This window comes from Lacerta agilis, chromosome 5, assembly GCF_009819535.1.
Source record: "Lacerta agilis isolate rLacAgi1 chromosome 5, rLacAgi1.pri, whole genome shotgun sequence".
Taxonomy (NCBI): domain Eukaryota; kingdom Metazoa; phylum Chordata; class Lepidosauria; order Squamata; family Lacertidae; genus Lacerta; species Lacerta agilis.
Window position 1 is genome coordinate 17,473,305 of NC_046316.1, and position 22,160 is coordinate 17,495,464.

General features: G+C 42.7%; 1 protein-coding gene across 5 annotated transcripts in view; it reads right to left on the reverse strand.

The window, feature by feature from the left end:
* Window positions 1-22,160, reverse strand: part of RASGEF1A (RasGEF domain family member 1A) — a 222,108-nt gene that overhangs the window by 49,315 nt on the left and 150,633 nt on the right. Inside the window, exon 1 of one of the 5 annotated variants that reach the window (XM_033148748.1) lies at window positions 2,963-3,164. The exons of 3 other annotated variants lie outside the window; for them this stretch is intronic. In XM_033148748.1, the coding sequence (XP_033004639.1) occupies window positions 2,963-2,989 (27 nt within the window). In that variant the 5' untranslated portion in view covers window positions 2,990-3,164. Of the gene's footprint in view, window positions 1-2,962; window positions 3,165-22,160 lie in introns of those variants that run through there. One more of the 5 variants, XM_033148744.1, reaches the window with a different exon arrangement.

Consider the following 22,160-nt stretch of genomic DNA (forward strand, 5'->3'; position numbering starts at 1 on the left):
CTCGCATGACAGCTTGACAAATGGGATGTTTCTTTGGGAGGGAGGGAGGGACGTGGAAGGCAGCTTGACTCTGTTTATTATGCGAGTTGCCTGTGAGTTTACTCCTTCCTTTTAAGGGATATGGCAGTGGTTTTTAATGAGCTACTCATGTACAGTGTGCACTGTCAGGCTATTTCATCTAGATGCATGCTCAAACTGCAGATTATGGAATGGGAGGGAACATGCTTCTTTCATAATATTAAAACGCAGGGTCAGGCAGTGAAATTGATTCATTGGCAGGGTTAACACAGGCAAAAGGAGGTGTTCCTTCACAAAGTGAATAATTAACATAAGATTCACAGCAACAAGATGCCGGAATGGCCATCCGCTTAGACCAGTGGGGCCTGCAACAAAATGTTGTCATGAGTGCATTTCTTTTCAAGGTTGGAGCCCCCAACCAAGCCCTCTTCCAGGAACACCATTCCATATTGCTCCCAGTTGCCATCACACCAATGGACATTCAGCACCCTGTGGCCACCGAGTATGGACAGTACTCACTAGATGGTTTTGGTAGTGGTGGGTTTTCCTTTTAAGACTTCCCCCTGGGAAAATCTTTTTGTACTTTTGCAAACCTTGGGTTTGCTTCCAAACCTGCTGCTCCTTCCCTCTTGTTCATCAGTGGCCCCATTTAGGATACAATCCTGATGATAATAATAATGTTATTATTTATACACCAGCCACTCTGGACAGCTTCCAACACATACAAAAACATAATAAAACGTCAAACATTAAAAACTTCTCAATACAGGGCTGCCTTCAGATGTCTTATAAAAGTTGTGTAGTTCTTATCTCTTATCAGTTGAGGAAGACAGGTGTATCAACAGCTCTCAGCTGTGATAGTTGAAAGTTACCATGTTAAGAGGCATTAGACCTCTGAACACCAGATGTGGAGGGCAGACAACATGGGGGAGCTGTTGCCTCCATGCCCTTTCTCATCATCTGGCCAGCTGTTGATGTAAACAAAATGCTGGACAAAATGAACCTTTGGCCTGATCCAGAAGGACCACTCTTGTGTTCTTAGGCACGTAGATATGAATATGAAGAGTAGAATCCTTGGCCGCGCATGAAGAGATTCCAAATCCATGAAATGACATGTTAGCATGTCTATACTAAACAACCCCCTCCTCACACGATAAATAAACTTGGGTAGTGGCTTGCACCTGCTGGCAACTTTGCTGGTATTGGTGCCCACACTGCCCATGCTACCTGGCACCCACGTGTTCAGAATGAGTGTAAAAGCAGAATGTGTGCAAACTGCTGTACATGTGTACAGCTTGGTTTGTGGGGCAATCAGGGTTCCCAGTACTGTGAAGGAGCCCTATGTGTATTTGGCTCTGGGCAAGGAGGCCACTTTCACATTCGCCCTGAACATGCAGAGTTTATGAAGCAATGCTAGCAGGCATTCTGCTCCTGTTCCTCACCCACTATCCCCAGAATGTACAGATAGAGGGGACATATGCATATCTCGGGGGGGGGGGTGTCAATGCACTCACGTGGTTCTTAATGACTGTACATTGCCATTCAGCTAAACCTCCCCAGGATCCATTTCTTTACACCCGTAGGTATTCTGTGGCAACAAAACCTAACTCCATTTCCCCCCATTGGAAAAACCAGGAAGAAGTCTTAAGGGGAGGGAAAGAAGGAAATTGGGGTTTTCCCCTGATTCTTTTCTTGTTTTTTTTTGACAGTGCCTTCACATCTCTAGAGAGGACTGGCTTATCTCAAATAAGTTGCTTACCTGTGGATTTCCTTTAAGATACCCCATTTTCCTTTCACAATAACCTTCTGAGGTTGGCATAACAGGGACTTACTGAAGGCTACCCCAAAAACATGACTGAATGGATGTTGGAACCTGGATTTTCCCAGTCCAGGGAAATGCCACCCCCCTGTACCACACTGATTGCCAAGACAATGGATTCAATGGTTCTGAGACTTGTAGTTGCATGGCATGTTTCCCTTATGTGGTATATTATAGAATAATACAATATAAGCGAAAAGCAAAACCTCTCCCTGCCCCAAGGAACACAAAAATCTAAAATAACATAACATTCTGCCATGTGTTCCCTCTCCTATCATTGATCCTGGTGTCAGAAAAATGCAACGGGTGATGACATCACATTGTGCATTGTAGAATGTTATAGGTTGCCACGAGGACAAAATATACACAAAGTAGTGCGTCTAGCAACATCTAGTTCCACTCCAAGACAAGAGAGCAACAACCACACAAGTTAAAAGCTACCTGTGAGAGAGAGAAAGAAAGGGGGGAGGGGGAGAGAGAGGGAAATAATATATTTGCTTTGGCATGTTAAGAATGCGGAGCTGGGATGTTTAAGATCTTTATGTTCGCCCATGCCGAGGCTAAAAGTCACCTACTCTTGTTATGTCTGTCAGTAAACACCGGAATAGAGCTCAAAGAATCCGGTCACTCACTGATGCCTTATTTCTAGATAAAACAATTTAAAACGCATACTTTCGCCAGCAGTCTCTGGAGCACAAGTGCTCTGAAGCTGGCACAATTATATTTATACAACAGCAGCCAAACGCGAAACCAAACCGCAATGTGCATTTTGGAACTCTAAGCGAAAATGCACTTTGACAGGATCCCATAAAGAGAGAGAGACACCCCTCCAGCTTTTTTTTAATGTGGGAGCCGTTCTTTCCGCCACAACACAGCAAAGCCCCATTTAACAATATCCACATACGCACTACTTTTAAACCTCGGCTGTAGTGCATGACATGCGACACGATTCCACAGCTTAGCAGAGAAGCCAAAGCTTCACCTGGGGGAACTGAGTCCCGAATGTCATTTACTGCTCTTTTGGGAGGAGGAGGAAAGAAGTATTAGAACAACAAAACAAAACATTCCCAGAAAATTCTGTAAAAGAGAAATAAAGGGAAAATGGGGAATCATTTTTTTTCTTACCCTCATTGTTTTCTGTAGTATGTACATAAGCTTGTAGTGTTATGTTGATCCCGGTGGCTTTCTAAAATAGGTAACCCTTAGCCGAGCATCGCAGTTCGAGCCTGAGAGGAGAAAACGAGAAAGCTCTCTGGCTTCAGCTGCCCTTCCCGCCAGCTCAGATCTCAAAAACAGCTCCACTTCATCTGAGCAAAACCAGAAAGCCTGCAAGCTTCCCAGACGAGCTCTGACGTCAGTAGCTGGCTGGGCTTGCCGTTGGCTGAGAGGAAGCTTGTCTGATTCAAAAGGAGTGGAGTTTACTACTACAGCTGCCTTTTGTGCTCTGAGAGTGCCAGCTTTGAAAGGAAAAGCCCACCCTCTGCTTCCCTTTATGAAAAGCTTTCCAACAGGTTGGGTCGCATGGTTGTACTATTCCCCATTCACCCTTCATCTCTGCTTTCTCGGAAATCGAAAGGGCTGGGCAGCAAAGATGAGGAACTTACTGAATGGCCTGGAGTTTTTATTTTGAAAAAAATAAAACACCCAAGGCCTTGTGTGGAGCAGTCAGGGTATTTCTAGCCAGTTTCATAGAACCGACTCCGCTTCTCAAAATAGTTCCTCGTGGTTTCGAACAATGGCTTTTTGAGTTATTTCTTGTCAGTAGGGGAATCCTGATAGACAGTAACGGTGGACACTGACAGACCCTGTGCATGAATGTCAAATTGTGGATTGTGTACTTGTGATTTGGATGACTATTGTTATTATTCATTTATGTAGCATTATCAGGGCACATGGCTCCTTACAAAGTTTTACAAGCAACAAATAGTACGATCATCCAGCAATCCAAACAGACTGAATTAACACATACACAGCACACTCTACATTGCCACCAACTTCATATTACTTCAGTATGACGCTAGCAGCTGTGGAAAAATTCTCCAGATCCTAATAATTAAAACAGTGTTCTCATCCCCAGCTAAAACCTAACAAACTTTTTCTTACATTCATCCTGTTTCCTTTGCCTCCCTTCCTTCCCTTTGTTGTCTTCCGCATTGTGTATATTTAGAATGTGAGCTTCTTGGGGTGGAGACTCACCCTTCCCCACTTGCTAACATGCTTCTACTCCTACTCTTATGACAATGGTCGTAATTAGTAAATAATAAAATAATAATAAAACAATTACTGTATATCATGTTAGTGTGCTTACAATAGCCCTTTATTGTCCTAATGTTTTGCCCAGCTAATAGGGTTAACTGCTGTCCTGTCCTGGAATAATTTCTAGGTTAAAGGGCAGGTACTGTATCCCTCGAGGGACATGGGTGGCGCCATGGGTTAAACCACAGAGCCTAGGTCTTGCTGATCAGAAGGTCGGCGGTTTGAATCCCCACGACGGGGTGAGCTCCTGTTGCTCGGTCCCAGTTCAAAAGCATATCAAAGTGCAAGTAGATAAATAGGTACCGCTCCAGCGGGAAGGTAAACGGTGTTTCCGTGCACTGCTTTGGTTCGCCAGATGCGGCTTTGTCATGCTGGCCACATGACCCGGAAGCTGTACGCCGGCTCACTCGGCCAGTAACGTGAGATGAGCGCCGCAACCCCAGAGTCGGACACGACTGGACCTAATGGTCAGGGGTCCCTTTACCTTTACTGTATCCCTCTGATTTTTTCCCCACAAGTAGCCATGTCTTTTGGTCTTCATTTGTTACCTCTTTTTCCAGTATTTAGACATATCAAATATAGAAGAGGCTTATTTTAAAAACTGAATGAATGTTCTAGCTCATTTAGGTTTCATTATTTGTGTTCAAGTGTAGGAAATGCAAAAGACAATTTAAGAGCTGATTATGAAAACAGTTCTTAGATGCAGCACTCCCTGCCCCCATTACCCTCTCCCCCCTCCCCGGCCCTTCATTGCTGTGTTGAAATATGCACGAGATTACTCACATGGTTAATTGTTAAATGCAACACAGTCACATCTGACTTCAAAAGAGGAAATTCCCCCAAAATGAAGTTGAAAGAGAAAGTTAAGAAGGGTCAAATGTCTCCAGAATGCTTCAGGATTACTGAAAACCACAACATTAGAAGTTCAGTTATTATGGTTACCACCGATCAAGAAAGGTACCCCCAGGACCAAGGGGATGTGGTCTGCAAGCAGAGTGAAGGAACTGTTAGAAGCAAAGAAGGCTTCCTTCAGAAAGTCTTGCTCAAATGAGCAAACAAACTTTGGCAAAAGAAGTGCAAGCAGACAGTATGAGGGAGAGGGGGACAAAATGTGAGGAGCACATAGTTATGAACAAGCAAACTAAAGACCAACAACAACAAAAATCATTATATACATTAGTAGCAGGAGATTAGCTGGGGAGGTGCTTCATTCAGCCTTTAGATGACAAGTAGGTCAAAGGTATGTTGAAGGAAGAAAAGAAGATTGCAGAGAAGCTGGGTGAATACTTTTACAATGGACAATATAGTTCTGATCCCTGTGCATGAACTAACTTTCTGAAGAATTGTGGTGATAAGAGAAAGTGTTCTGGGACTTACTGGCAAAATAAAAACTGAAAATCACCAGGTTCAGATAGCATTTGCCAAAGAGTTCTTAAGTAACTCAAATGTGAAATTGCTGATACTCTTTAACAAAAAGATTTAATGCGTCTCTAAGATCGGCCTCTATACAGGAAAGTGGTCGTCAGTATGCCCATTTTTAAAAAGCGATCTGGGGGAATCCAAGAAATAACAGCCAGTTAATTTCATGTGTCTTTCAGGAAAACAGGTGGAAAGCATATAGAGGAACAAGTCTTGCTGAAGCAGAATCAGCATGGCTTTTGCAAGTGTAAGCCCTGTCTCACTACCTTCTTAGGGTGCATTGAGAGTATTAACAAGCATATAGATAGAGGTGATCCAGTTGATATTTTGTACCTGGACTTTCAAAAAGCTTTTGACAAAGTACCTCACCGAAGAATTTTGGAGAAATTCCACTAATTTATTTATCTACTTGCTCGGGAGGATCAACAAGAATGAATTAATTGTGCATTTCTGGCATTCTCCCCCTTAAGTATTATGATTGTATTATTTATATTGCATTATGAAAGAAGAGAAAAGAATACAGTATTACCTAAATTGCTTGGGACCCATATACCTTAAAGAGCACCTCCTTCCATAAGTTCCTCTTCACATGCTCCATTCACCACCTGAGGAATCACCTGAATCCTAGGGGGCGGCAAAATGGAGCAGAGTCCTTTTTGTGGCATCCACCTTGTAGAAAGTCCTCCCTGTTTAGATTCGCCAAGCCCAAACATTTTGTGGACTTACACATTTTGCTAACGCCTGGTTTAGGATGGAAAACCTCCATCCTCTCATTACTATTACTATTTTAAGACTGTTTTCCTTGATAGCTTCACTTAGTTTGGGGAGTTTTATGAATGGATGTTTTTTGTTGATTTTTAAAAGGGTTTTTAATATGTTTTTTGTGGTTTATTTGTCGATTTGGTTTGTGTGTATAGTTTATTGTTATTGGCAGCTTTGAATTTCTTTTTGTGGGGGACAGGAGAAGGATATAAATTTATGAAATAGACACCAATCATTTAGCTATATTTGGTTTAAAGGCAAGTATGACTAAGATTTTTTATTTTATTTTTATTTTTTAGTCTTAATTCCCGTTGCTAAAACTGGGCTACTCTGGACATCACTCCAATTTTATAACCTGGTTGTAGCAACCCATTACTTCCCACTTTGCTTGTGAGAATGTATATATTTCAATGTATTTAGAAACATGTATATTTTGGCCTCCACTGCTCTACACTTAGAGCCTGCATTGTGCCTCTTGAAAGCAGCGGTGTATAATAACAATGACGAACATGCCCAATAAGAATGACTAACCTGCTACTTAGGCCCTTTTCTAAACAAACCTTGGAAAGAACTAATTTCTATGAGCTTTTCATCTTGAATGTTGATGGGTGGTTATGGACAAGGTTGCGTGTTGCTCTTTCCACACTCTGTTACAAAAGGTCATGGCAGTTCATCTCCCTCCCAAGAACCTCTATCAACATTTGAGGCTTTCCTTGCACGGTGATAAGAAACCGAGAACGTTTCTATCAAGGTAGTTGAGGAAACAACGGGCTTTCCCCTCACAAGCAAATTTCCAGTATCTTATGCCTGGTGTTTTCTGTGTGTGGCTAGAAGTAGTCAAAGTGGTACCTTCCAGATGTTGTTGACTTATAACTCCCATCAGTCAGCATAGCCGAAGTCAGGGGTGATGGGTAGAGGTGTATCTAGGGTCCCTTATGCAGTTGACAAGGATCTGTATTGCCCTCCTCACCCCAAAAAATCACTTTACCATAATAGCCACATCAGAAATCACTACATTTTATGTGACCCAAGTACTCAAAAGTGTCTGGAGTGAGGGTGAGGTGAGGAGGACGGGCAAGAAAGGCAGGAGGAATCTCCTGTGTTTGATCTTACTGCAACAGCAGTGGCATGATGTTGCCAAACACATATACATCATAGATGCTATAGTCTCCAGCAATCTACCTGCATACCGCCTCGCCATTTCTCAGTTTCCAGCTCTGGTCTAACCCTAACCCTAACCCTAACCCTAACCCTAACCCTAACCCTAACCCTAACTTAACTCATTACCTTACACAGATAACTGGAGGCAGATTTCTGGGGTGATTTTTGTGTTCCCCCAGGGCCTGCGCCCCCCGGAGAGTGCCGGCTTCTCCAACCCCTAGGTACGTCTTTGGTGATGGGAATTGTAGTCCAACAACTTTAGTGCATTTAGTATGTGTGTATTGTCTGCAAGAAGAAGTACAAGACTGACTTTGGCTCAGATTGTGGGCTGATAAAATATTTGACCCAAACGGCTGTATTTTAAAGAAAAGTGTAATGGAAACAAATAACCAAGCATGGTTTGGATGCAAGGTTGATAAAGCTCCCCTTAGATACCTAGATTTTACAGGCTTTACTTAGAAGTGTCCGGAAATGTGTAAAGGAAGCACACAATAAAAGCAATAGTGGTCAGTTGACCGTAAACCAGTTTGCCCCCACCCCCCACCCAAGATGGGGTACATTTCAAATTTGTGTGAAATTACAGGAAAGAACATGACTTCAATTTGGTTTGAGAGGTGTATTACAAATCTCTCCTTTTGCTCCTTGCCTTGAACTGCCAAAGCAGGGAGGTTGTTATGCACCTGGCCGGCTGGTAGGCTTGCCAAACAACCAGCAGGAAACTGGCCTGGCCAGATGTTATCTGTGTTGTTTTTACTCGTAGGTCAGTTGGTTTGTAGCTGTGCACCTTGGGGGTTTCCAGGATTTTGTTGCTGTGCTCCTTTGCAAGCCGTTCTCTGTTTTGTCTTGGTAAAATGCAAATAATATTTCAGTTGTAGGTTAGACGGTGATGCTTGTACTATGGTATAGAGCTGCCATTCAGGTTGCATTCTTCCAACTGCTGAGAATATTTTACAGTTCCTATTTCGTTTATCTACTCCAAACCCTTCCAAAAATGACAGTTTTGTTATTTTATGGTGTGAAACTGAAACTGATTCATTCAAAGTCACTAATGACAGAGTTTATCACAGCTGGCCAAAAAGCGTGACCCTATCCATATTTATCCATAAAGCTAAAATCACATATAGTCAATATAGTTCAATGGTGGGTGGGATTACCAAAGTCTTTTTTCCTGGATGCCGTCCCCCTTTCCACCCCCTTTTAATACTCCTCCCCACCCCACCCCCCCAGCCAGCACATAAGATGAACATGCACAAGTTAAAGGCATGTAAATTGTGGGCATACTGTATTAAAAAATAAGTCCCATGGTGTTTAATGTGTCTTAAGCATAATCCTACTTAGAAGTAAGATCCACTGAACGATGTGGTACTTATTTCTGAGTAAACAGAATTACAGCTCAGACACAAGACCAATGCACTCCATTTGCACTGCACTATGTGTTATGTACACATGGCTCTCTATAAATAGCACTCAGTTTGACACATAAAATTTTTGGGAAGAGAAACTGTTCAAAAGTATTTTACCCTACTCAACAAGTCTGAGCGGCGCTTCCTTCTTTCTTTAGACTAAGCACTTTTACATAAAATTGGGGAGGCGGGGGTCAGAGGGAACCGTGATAATTTAAAAAGTCAAAAACAAACGAAGAACTGGATTACAGTGCGCTGCAACCGATTTACTTAAAGACACTTGGATAAATTGCATACCCGATTCCTACAGGACAGCAACAAGTAATTACAAAGGCACCAATTTACATTCTTCTGAATCATGTTAATTACAAGGGAGGTAGCTTTGACATATGCCATTTACATCCTCTTAGTAAGTTCTTTCAGTAATGTTTAGGTGCATTACATGTACATTGCTCTTTAAGAAGAGTTCACAGAACAACATGCATGCTACAACCACTTGAAGAATTCACATTTTTTTAAATTAAAGAAAGAATAAAGATTTTTTAATTTTTTTTAAAAAAAGAAGAATTCACATTTTTTGGGATTCCTATATGAAACGACTTGATGCACACATCTCAGACCAATGCGTGCATTGGAACTTAAATTATCCACCATATTTCACACTTCTCCAAGTGTAATGACATTGTTCTGGAAAGTATCGAAATACGGATTTTGAGAGCAAATGCCCATTCTCGGAGAAAAATACACCACATGCCCCAACCCTTGGCACCACCCCTGATTTTTAGAAGGGTGTTGTTGTTATTTAATGCCGATTAATGCTTGAAATCGAAATAAATTATGGGTGAAAGGTTGTGATGTGGTCTAGCAACATAGAGTCATCCTTCACTAATACATGTGCAATGAAATGCTGTTCTGAAAAAAGAAGTTTGGTGCGGAAGGGGTGAGGAAATGGGGAAGGAATAATGAGGGCGGGCCCTGGAAAAGGCATGATCTTTCTCACTCTGTAAATAGCAAATAATGAGACTTCCAGCTTAATAGCGATTTCAGCCACTCATGTACAGCAGCAAAAAGGATGGGGAGTATCTATAAGGAGAAAACAGTCTTCTTATCACAGAGGATCTTTCACCTCAGATTTGTACAGGAGGAACACTTGGAAACATTGCTGAAAGTGCCTCATTGGAATGCAGTGACTTAGGTAAACCAGTGGAGGGGATGACATGCTGGATTGCCTTCCTTTCTTATGTAACAGCACAACCTGTGCACAATGGGAAGCATTCTTGGAATGTTCATACTCAGCATGCTTTATGAGCTTAGTATTACCTGGGGCCTCCCAGTTAGAAGGTGTGGTACAGAGGTGTGAAGCAGAAACCCTTAGTTAATTTCAACATATTAGATACTCCATTGCAAACCAGATTGGCCACAACTGTGGTGCAGGCAACTTCTGCAACAAGTGCTTAAAAGCGGTTTACTGAATCTTCAGTCAGGCTACAGCTGGCAACTTCTTTGGATCTGGTTGCAATAGTTTTCAAGCTTCCCTCCTTGCAGAGAGCCTTTCACAACGGTTTTGTTTGTCATGAAAACCCAAAATCCTGCAGAACATTGTGGGCTGCGTTCTAATGTCACCCTCAGTTTATGTGGGGCATTGAAAGAGTCTTGTTTGTGAAACTGGAATCTACAATGTGCAAATTGAGAGGGTACTCTGGAATTGCAAAGGAAGGTGTGGGAATACGTTTTTTGTGGACTTCCCACACTTTGCCGCAGCACAAAAACCTTCCGCGCAATGCATGGAAGGCAAAGATCCGGCCAAGGTTTTCTGCCTGGATTACTCCGCGCTTACAACAAAGCGCGCCAGGAAGCCTTTTAGTAATGGCCGAAAGCAGTTTCCGGCCCGGAAACACAGCCAAATGCAATGTTGTGATTGGTTTATGTAAATACTATGACGTTCAGTTTATCAATAAATGGCCCCTGCTCTCTGTAGCGGTGTGTAGAGTGCGCGAGACAAGCCAAGAGAGAACAAGTGTGCGAGACAAGCAGGAGAGAAAGCGAAAGAGAAACTAAGCCGCACAGAGTAGTAGTCAGGAGAGCGCAACTCCACCATTGACTGCAGTCTCTTATTTCTTTATTTTATTTGGCCGCCTTCTTATTTTTGGCCGCACTTTCTGCTGTTCTTTTCGCTGCCTATCCTTTCCTCTTTGGAACCTTAAAAGCCTTCGTAACGACCTTCATAACTCCAGAGAAACCTTCAGAACTCCAAACAACTTCTCACGACCTTCAGCTTCATAACCAGCGGACCCAATCATAACCAGTGGGAGCAGGCACTCCAGAATTACTGGTTATCCCAGAAGTTGGTTATCCCCCCAGGAAGGCTAATAGGAGCATGCCGTCTCGCTTTTAGGGAAGCTTGCTTGCCATTACTTACAAGGAACCCCTGAATAGTGTCTGAAGATCCAAGGGTTTCTACAACAAAATTTGAAAATCAATGGAGCAGTATAAAATGGGCCCAGCATCTTTAATGTGGAAACTGAGCTTTTATCTCATGATGTTACATATTTTGCTGTAAACTAAGCTGGAAATAATAATGATAATAACAATAATTTCTAGTTTGTTTTATTGTACTGTTTGAGATCAGGCCCACAGGCAGAGATTTTGTAATGGGGGTGGTGTAGTGCTAATTGTTGAGAGTCATCCTGGAAAGAGTGAGATTGGAGCGGGGATTGTTTTTTTTTAATAAGAAATAACAAAGCCCAAATACATGTAGTCCAGTTTAAGTCAATAAAATACAACCTTGAATCCTCCTAAGGATAAATTATTATTCCCCAGTGCTTTTGCAATAACTAACCAGAATGCTAGAAGCAAGGAGCAAATTTACTTCATTGTTCCTGAGAGAAAAATAATTGTGTTGACGTTTTAATCTGGGTAGAGAATGCTCTTTAATATTGTCATGTTCATATAATCCCTTAAGAGTACAATCCTATGCAGCCATAGGGCAGACTGGATCTTCACCTTGGATGTTGAAGACCAAACTTCAGTGTTGGAGCCTAGTTCTTCAAAACCACCAGCATCCCTCTGAAGTCCTGGCCCAACTGACATCACACTTCTGGCATCAGTAGGGCCAGAAAAGGGACATTCTGGATCCAACAACTGGAGGAAGGTTTAGCATCTCTAAACCTCTCCCTCACCCTTCCCCCTCCTGCTGGAAATAATGGGATGGAAACAGACAATCCTGACTCACACCCAAAATTAATATTTTAAGGCCCAGAAACAACAGAGGTATGCAGAGTGTTCTTCCATTCTCACTTCCACTCTGCTAGCTTGAGACCAGAAAGGGTTTGCATTAGGTGGTAGAGAACTGCCTTCAAATTTATGCCTCCCCTCTGACACATTGGTATCACACCCTTAAAATTGATTTTAAATTTTGAGTATTGCAACTGAAACACTATGCCACAAACTATCCTCTCAATTGTAAATCGCGTGCTTGTTATTTTACTGATGATACTAAACACTTCCTTTCTTTAGAAACCTCAGAGTTGTTTACATGGGATATATGTCACCTTCCATCTAGGCATTGGCCAGGTTCCATACTCATTGAGTGCTTCTACATACATAGTGTTGTATGTACAACATAGTGTTGTATTGCTACGCTTCAAACACTGCACACTGGTTTATTGGGAGGTCCACAGCTCTTATTTGACACTGCACCGCATCAAACAAGCATACTATATGGGGAGGTGATGCAGAAGTTTTGGAATCTGCAAAACGGGGTGGTTGTTCAGCTTGCCTGTTATCTCTATGCAGCGAAGTAACAAAGCCATTTAATGCAGCAAACACATCTTTTAAAAATTCATTTTTTTGTGCGTTCAAACAGAACACGTGGCAATTCACGAGAATGTTTTTATGCGAACGAATTTTATCGAGTCTATTACGAGTTTAAACGCTGCAAGCTCCATGCTGGTTTCTGACCTTGGCATGTGCGAGTGCAGTAGTAAACAAGCTTATTCAAAACAGGGCTGGATTAAGTTTAGGGTATCCGTTCTTAGTGTTCTTGTTTATCGCTACTGGGTTGCTTTGGCAGGGCGGGGCTCTTTACAGTTGGCAAACAAAGCCTGACACAAACAAGAGAGGCATGCAGAGTGAGGTGGAAGGATAGAACGTGCAGGAAATGCCCTCCAGGAGCAATTAGCAACAGGTAGCTAAGTATGCAGCCTCAGAGGGCACCTAGGGGTGATACCTCTGTATATTATAAAGTTTCACGACATTATTAGTATTTGAGTCTGAATTATGCATAATGATAAACTGCTGCTGCAGTCCTATGTATATTTACCAGTGACAGGGAACTCCCACTGAATTTGAACTTCCTATTAAATAAAAAATACATTTAATTGGCTTGTGCAAAACAAACAGTGCAAATAAAGGACATGTCTTTTAACAACAGGAATTAAGGGCACATCCGCTTGACAAATGGAAAGATGCTTTTCAAAGCTGCCATGGACCTCAAGCAGGGAATCCTGGGAACTCTAGTTCTGTGAAACAGCTCAGGGTCACTCCTAATTACCAATCATAACGAGTTCCAAGATAGTTTACATTTTCAGTGCAAATGATACTTTTATTTTAAAGGAAAAGCCTTCATTTTAAAAACTTAACCTCCCAGTTCCTTAATAATAATAAAAAGTTAGCCTTCTGTTACTTTAAATGTTCTGTTTTTAATTTAGTAAAAGGTACATTATGTGTATATTTTTAAAAAAAATAAATAAATTTTAGAACTTTAAGATTTAGTATAATAAGATGCAGTAATGGTCTCAATGAGGCAGTAACTTAATTTAGCTCTTCTCAGTCAGCTGTGAATATGAAAGCTATCAGTAAAAATCAGGTTTGTGGGTTCTGTGGCCATATCAACAGAGTTGATGAGCGATCAGTTGATGACTGATCAGTTTAACAGTCATTCCTTCTTCCCCTTGGAATCTTGGCACCAGAAGTTCTGTGAGGGGATCTCTTAAGGACTGTCAACACCCTCACTAAACTCAATTTCCCAGGATTCTGTGGGGGAAGCCATTGATTGTTAAACTGACTGGGGCTTTCTTATAGTATAGGATGATATGCCCCTACAGTGTGAGCCAATCAATGGCTAGTCAGAAGTCAGTATACATATGTGAATGTTCTGTATTCACTGGAGCATGCACCCAAGGCAGTGTAAACAGGACTGTGAGCCACGTAAGACTGTAATCCAACTCCCTGACTGGCAGCAGCAGAGCTCTAATAGAGCAACATAACGGCTACCATACCCTCCAAGTGTCCCGATTTTCCAGGGACCGTCCTGAAATTACGAAAACCATCCCAGCTTCTGATTTGATCCTGGAATGCCCCCATTTCCCTTGCCAGTGCTGCTGCCAAGCTAGGGGAGGAGGATGAGCCAGCGCTTGTCCTTAGATGTAGCAGTGGCGGCAGTAGCACAAGGGAGCACCCCATTGTCTCTCCATGGCCGCCACTGCTGGCCTACTCCCTTGAACCAAAAACAAACCCCTGTGTTGCAATAAGAACCAGTCACAACAATACAAACACAACACGTAGGCTAACAGCTAGTAGAGGATATATAATAGAATAATGATATCATTCAAATGATAGGGAAAAGCCAATCAAAGTTCATATGTACAATATAACAGAGTGGTAGCGAGGACCGTCAAGCCGTGTGTTCAAAACAGATGTCTAAGGACAGTCTCACAATAGTCTTTCAAAAGTTTCAACAGAAGACACCTCAAAAGTTTCAAAAGTAAAATCTCACAATAGTCTTTCAAAAGTTTCAACGGAAGACGTCTCAAAAGCCTCAAAAGGACAGTGTCTCCGGAATGATACTACTCTTTCGTGATAGTCTTCATCAGCTGATATTTTTCAACAGAATATGTAAGTAAGATTCATGCTAAGGATCAGAGAGTGGGCAAGGAGGAGGAGGAGAGGCCATGGCCCCCCAGACTCACGTGACGTACTGGCTCTGAGGGGCAGGTAGAGGGCAGGGTTGCCCTGGGCAGGAAGAAAGGGGGAGAAGAAGGAGTCTTGTTTTTTTTTTAATATATAAATGAAAATGCTTTGTACATCCATGTCAAATCTTGCCCCTTTCTAAAATTTACTCACTGGTGTGTGCTTTTCTTTTTGCAAATCTACCAAAGAATAAAATAAAAATAAAATTGGGATCATTGAGTTTTCTCAGGACGATGTCTGCTGTGTCCCATTGGTGTAGTGGTGGGGGCACTCTCCCTTCTTACGACAGAAAATGCTGTACAGGTAGTGGTGGATGCTCCCAGTAGCACATGCCCCCCCACATGGGACTGGGATATGAATTATTAGTCCCTGCATCCTTAGTTGGAAAGTGATGCTATCCCATTCCTGCTTGGGAGGAGGCTTTGTGAATAGTATCTGAAACATCACTTCTCCACCAAGGATGCTGGGATATAATTCTAGTCCCAGGAGGAGGAGGAGGAGGGGAAGATATGGTTTTCAGGGACAAATGCAACCTCTGCTTTCCCTTCACTTCCTACATTTTTCCCATGGTGGGGCAGGGGGCTCGGGAGGCAATGGCTCTCAGGACTGAACACGGTTCTGCTCGCATCAGGCTGCAAGCCATCCTATGTTCCCCCTGGTTCCTTCTTGTGAACTTTTGTGGAGGGGTGTGTGTGTGTTTGCCTCTCCTCATATGCTTGCGACTTTCCTACTAAAACTGTACCAGCATAGCTGAATATGCAAAACCCCTTATGTCAACTTTCCCTTTTTGTGGGAAATTCCCTTATTCCAGCGCCGTTCCCCATTGCAAAAAAGGGGGAAGTTGACAGCTATGGCCGTTTCCCAATGCAAAAAAGAAAAAAAAAGAGAAAAAAGGAAGGTTGACAGTTCTGGATGCAAGCACATGAATGTTCCAGCAAATCGGCAGAGACAACACAAATGTCTGCTGATGTCAGTCTTTAAAGTGGTATTTTGGGATGTTTATAAGCTTCCTCTTATTTAACAACATTCCCTTTGAAAGCTTTTCAAGCCACAAGACATCAGAAGCAGCAATATGTTAAAGAAAACTAAAAACAACAAGGCTAGCAAGTCAGTTTAATAGTTCTGGCAGGCAACAGCCTAGCAACTTTCTTTACTTTCCCAGGTTATGGCATTAGATTTAAGCTGTTGCTTTCTTGTATAATTTTGAAGCATCCCATGTGTGAAAGTGACCATGAGACAGGCACAAACTGATAAAACCTTGGCACATGAGCCTTACATTTACTAACACAACAATTTCTGAGCAAACCTCAGCAATGAAAGTTTCCAAAACACCGATCTGAGTCATTGCTTAACTCCATTTGCAGAAAATCCCCATAGAGGTGAGATTCTCTTGCTATGAGTGGATCAAATGCATTTATAAAGCTATTATCTTGCAATGGATCCCTGGCTTGATTGGCCATATTCACAAAGTTCTGGGAACAGCTTTGCTTTTTCTGGATATGTGTTCCAGCAATATACAGTACTAAAATCCTAGCAAATAATGCTTTTAAAATAGCAACAACTTTTTGCTTCTCTGCTCTCTTTCTGGTGATAGTGCTAAATACTTACACCATGTCTTCTAAGGTATCCCGCCTAAAAGACATGCAAATCAGCCATCCTTTCCAACTGCTTCTACCGTATCCTGACCATTTAGTTAGATGCAATGTCTTGTGATCTTTACAAAGCCGTTTATTTTAAAAAGTTTTCAGAGCCGCCTGCCAATTATTAGTTTACACTAATAAACACAAGGCTACCTCTGACTTTCCAAACAAGACGTAATCCAATAAACAGATTATAGCATCCTAATTATTGTATTATTGTCTGTTTCCAGAACTCCTTACCCATGTCCAATTCCAGTGCATACAATACAAGCATCCCTTTGCAATAGTGCACAAGCAACAGTTGCCACCAGTGGCTTGATGCACCTTGTGATGTTTCCATGGGATGACAGTGCCATAAACAATCTTCATACAATTAATTTTGACTATTAAACAGCAGAGACTACCTAGTTTGCAAATAGTGGCTGATGGCTGCTACAAAAGTTGAGTACCTTCCCTTCTCTCTGCCCAAAGGTGGCAAGAGCCATGGAGTTCCAGGCACTCGCCCAGGGTCTGTGGTCCTTTGGGGAATTGAGACATGGTGGAGACTGTCGTAGTTTTAAGAAATATGGTTTATTCACCTATTTACACCTTCAGTCTGCATAGAGGGAGTCCAGATCTTACAGCATGGTGGTTTCAAGAGGGACTTGTATCCCACAGCAGTGTAGCCATGGAGTCCAAGGCATCTCTCCTAACCTACCTGCAGCCAACCTGCCCAACATGGATCCCAGTCCTTCTTTCTTCTGCTTCTTCCAAGCAACCCTTGCTAAAGACTCTATCACCTCACACCATGTAACCCTGGCAACCTTCCAAACCCCTGTCTCTGGGCGGCGGGGGGGGGGGGACATTTTTCTTGCCTTGCCAATAGCCCTCAGTGGCCCTGTATTGTTTCTTAATAGCCCTAGCTTGGCCAGGTCATTTTGCATAGGCTTGCCCAGGAATTACTCTGCAGCTTATATTTCTCCCTTCACACCCCAAATAATAAAAATCCTGCCATTATTAATTTCTTGAGGTTTTGGGGGGGGGCAGGTCCCTCTTCCAAATCTATAACATGGTTAACATTGACCAATGGCTTCTCCTGTAATGCAAAGTAGAGCTGTGTGGATGAAAGGTCTTTTCCTTCCCAGGATCTGAATGGCTGATGCTGCTAGTAAACATCTATAGATATTATCTGTGCGACAATGATGATCATACATTTCTCAACAGCCTTTGATGGCTTATGCAGGAAACCTTCCTTTGCATGGCGCACTGTGATAATGACCCGTGGACATAAGGGATGGATAATGACTGGGCAGAGCTCTTGAACCAGGGCTCAGATAAAAAGTTGAAGGAAATCTTATCCAGATGCATCCTTTTACAGTTACAATCAATCTGAACCACCTTCCTGTCTCGGTCCCAGCCCTTTTCACAAAATATACACGGTTCCTCCAACCCAAATAATACATGAGACTAATGTTCTTTTCACATGTAGCTACAGCTACAGACATGTTATCCAAATGTGTCTTGAATTACGGACACCTGCAGACGAAATTATCATTCTGCTGAACGTCAAACATCTCATTTAGAGGGAGAGGAGAGTGGGGATTTCTCACCCAGCCGCCTTTGTTTGACACCACATATTATGATTCCCCAGAGTCAGGAGTACATATACTGCTGATGGCAACTTTCCACACCACATAATCACAAGAAAAGCCCCCCCCCCCAATGGAGTGCATTGCATTTTTGCAATTTAATCTGCTTTCCCTTCACTTGAATATATCCAAGAGTGTATCGTCAAACTTTTATAGAAATCCCACTCATTACCAGAATGCTCACTGCTCCTCTGCCACCATGGAGACATGAAATTATAGCTCTGCACAGTGTTCAACAATGGCCATCAAATATATGTAGAGCTACTTTCAAGGGCAGGCCTCCATAGTACACTTATCACAGGTATTAATGTCCCCCACATCTTGTATGTAATTAATAGCACCTGTAAATATATACGATGCCCTCTCACAGGGTCTCCATGATGCCAGCATCACCACCCCGTAAGGAACATGAGTTCTGCCATGGAGATGCCCCATGACTCAAATAAGTGGGCATATTTATTATTGTTATCTACCCAGAGGCAATGGAGGCACGTTCTCCTGTGAAGGTGTAATGTATATTTGTAGCAGACTATCCCTCTAGCAGGAATTGCTGAACACTGTCCCATGTGAGTGTTAGAAGACTGATCGCCGAAGAATTGATGCTTTTGAATTATGGTGCTGGAGGAGACTCTTGAGAGTCCCATGGACTGCAAGAAGATCAAACCTATCCATTCTCAAAGAAATCAGCCCTGAGTGCTCACTAGAAGGACAGATCCTGAAGTTGAGGCTCCAGTACTTTGGCCACCTCATGAGAAGAGAAGACTCCCTAGAAAAGACCCTGATGTTGGGAAAGATGGAGGGCACAAGGAGAAGGGGACGACAGAGGATGAGGTGGTTGGATAGTGTTCTTGAAGCTACTAACATGAGTTTGGCCAAACTGCGAGAGGCAGTGAAGGATAGGCGTGCCTGGCGTGCTCTGGTCCATGGGGTCACGAAGAGTCGGACACGACTGAATGACTGAACAACAACAACAACAACAGTCCCATGTGAGAAAAGACCCAATTGCATCCTTTCTGTGAAGAACTTTCCAAGTTCTGGACTTGGCCTATCCATTGGACTGGCTATTGGCTGCTTCTGGGCAGGAAGTTGTATAAGAAAGCTCCCTGTGTCAACTCACTGGTGCTTTGAGTGATCAGAAGGGTCTTCCAGAGCTCTTGTGTTCCTGGTCTTGCCTTCAGTACTGCCTTATAGCTCACTCTCTGATCCTGATTGCCCTTCTGTCCTGACTCCCGGTTCCTGTCTTCAGACACCTTCCCATGGTTCAGCCCTGATCCCCAGAGATGACATTTTTCCAGAAAATGTCAAGACCAAATCTTACTCCAAAATGCACCAGCTATAAATTAGAACCCATTTTTTACCTGTTTCAAAGCTGTCTGTTGACATGTGTTTTGTTAATTGAAGCAGTGTTGAGGTATCAAGAGATAGAAATGTGGCATATGTCTGTTTAAACAAATTACTCGCCTCCCACATATACAGAAGCCCCCCTTCCAAACTTTCTTTCATATTTGTTCTGCTCGGCACTGATGTTTCTGCAAAAAAAGCTAATCCATTATTCATCAACACCTCTGATTTTGGCCTAAAATCTGAATTAGAGATAATTGGAATCTCTTCCATTGTTTATGTTCACACATCAAGGATCATCTAGTCAGTGCTGTTATGCTTCACGTACTGACGCTAATCTAATTTTTTGAAAAACGGTTTCCATAATGGAATTGTTGCATTTAGGCTTGCATCTGTCACCAAACGAAATTGAGAATCTGAATCGGTGAAGATGGTGGTAATAATCCCATTGGCGTTAATGGGATTTGCATCAGCCTCATGACCAGATCGGTGCAGGACACTATAAAAAGACAACAAATGTCATGGCACCCGAGTGCCTAAGCTTTTGTAGGCTACTATTTGTTTGATCGAGTGTATAAAGTGGGGATTGTTATCCATGTTTATTTTATGATGTGGATCCTTTCTCTCCAGGGAGCATAGGGCAGCATATCCGGGGGTTATCCCACTTTTATGCCCAGTGAAGTAAAGGTCTATCTATTATACCAGAGATGTTCAGACGTCATCCCTTCAGAAAACACTTTCTGCATAAAGTTTCCCGTCAAGGAAACCCTGCACTTCAGCTACACAACCTGTGTGAGGTACAGAGAATTCTTGGGGAAGAGCTTATGTGTTTTGTGCATTCTATCAATGCCAGTTGCTGGCCAAACATGTTGGGACTCACTAGTGCTACATGATAAGTATATGAGCTGATAAATGCATGCAACACAAGGGATGGGAACCTGTGGTCCTCCAGATGTTGTTGGACCACATTTCCCATCAACCCTACTCACTGGCCATGCTGATGAAAGTTTTAATCAAAACCATTGGGAGGGCCACCATTTCCCCATCTCTGCTGTAGGAGAAGACCAGTAGTATTTGAGAAACTGCCTTTCAGTAAAGTTTTTTCACCATTACTGATCTTGATCAAGTACTGAGAAAACTCAGGGTCCCCTATAATACAGCTTGGAAACCACTTCACCCCACTATGCTGGCTCTCTGTATCCTGCACACACACACACACACACACTGTAGACAAAAGGGTGTAATGACTAGCAAGGTGAGAACTACGGAGAGCAGAATCCACTCTGATTAGCAGTGTGCTAAAGGGTTAAAAAACTGGAGTGATCCTGAGCACATGATCCTGTAAGTTGTTGCCCTGCGACCTTTTCGTTTTGGTTGTGGGCTATCATTTGCATCTCGAGCTAAGTATGTTGATGGCTTGCACAACAGCACTTCACTCAGAATCAGCTCAGTGAACGGTATCCATACCAACCAAGACCATATGCCCATAAGCTATACCAGCAAAGCTGCACCCTTCCCTCTTCCCACTCCGTACACACATTCCATTCCAGGAATCTTAAGATTTGACAATAAAAGGCTATTACCTTTTTCCAAGAACATATTATTTGAAGAGACAAGGCAGATGCCTCTGTCGCCCACTCAAAACTTCAATTCCTGCTATTACAAAAGAGAATCACCTCTCTCACCTCTTGTTCTCTCTAGTTTCTCTGGTTAGACAACTGAAATGGGGATAGCCATTAGAATTTTATTGATTCACTATTTCTGTAAGGGTACACATAGCCTTTCTGTGCATGGTCCTTTTCAGATAACTTTTAAAGGAAAAGAAATAAAGAAAACTTCTTAGAACAAGTCACAAAGACAGAAAACTCATTCTCCTATTTTCCAGGCTCAGTCTCTTCCTCTAAAAGAAATACTTTGCTTCTACTGGATTTTCTTCTGCTAATGTTATATGTGCACATTGTATGATTGTGTGATATTTGGAGCTGGCATTGCACCATTTCTCTGTTTTTAGACTGGTGCAAGCATCCTTGATTGCAGCATAGTTGTTGGCACCTGTCTGTCTTGAGACACAATGGAGTACATCTCTGGGGGTCAAACTGCTGTGTTAGCAGCACCAAAGTGACCTCCCTAGGGTGCAAGCCTGGGAAGTGTGCATGGAGGTCCTGGGCTGCCCAGATGGCAAGACCCTAAACCTCCCCAGCCTTGCTGATGTGGTCCAAAGGAAAGCAGAGCAATTCATTTGGCAGCAGCATGGCTGTACGGCCACTGAAATGAGGTGTATAATGTGCCATCCAACCATCTTAGGGCCTCCACTCCAGATTTCTGTAGGCTTTTTTCTTCTCCCAAAGATGTCCCTCAAGGCTGTGGAGGTTTAGGGTCAGAGTTTTCCTTCTCCTAAGTGGGCTATTTTCCAAGGCTGACAAGCCTCATCAAAATAAAGGAGAAGAAAATAGGATGCAACAGTTCATGGGGGTACACTAGGCAGTTTCTGCTATTGGACTAAGTACTTCCTCTGAATAGAAGAAGAAGAAGAGAAGAGAAGAGTTTGGATTTGATATCCCGCTTTTCACTACCCGAAGGAGTCTCAAAGCGGCTAACATTCTCCTTTCCCTTCCTCCCCCACAACAAACACTCTGTGAGGTGAGTGGGGCTGAGAGACTTCAGAGAAGTGTGACTAGCCCAGCAGCTGCATGTGGAGGAGCGGAGACACGAACCCGGTTCCCCAGATTACGAGTCTACCACT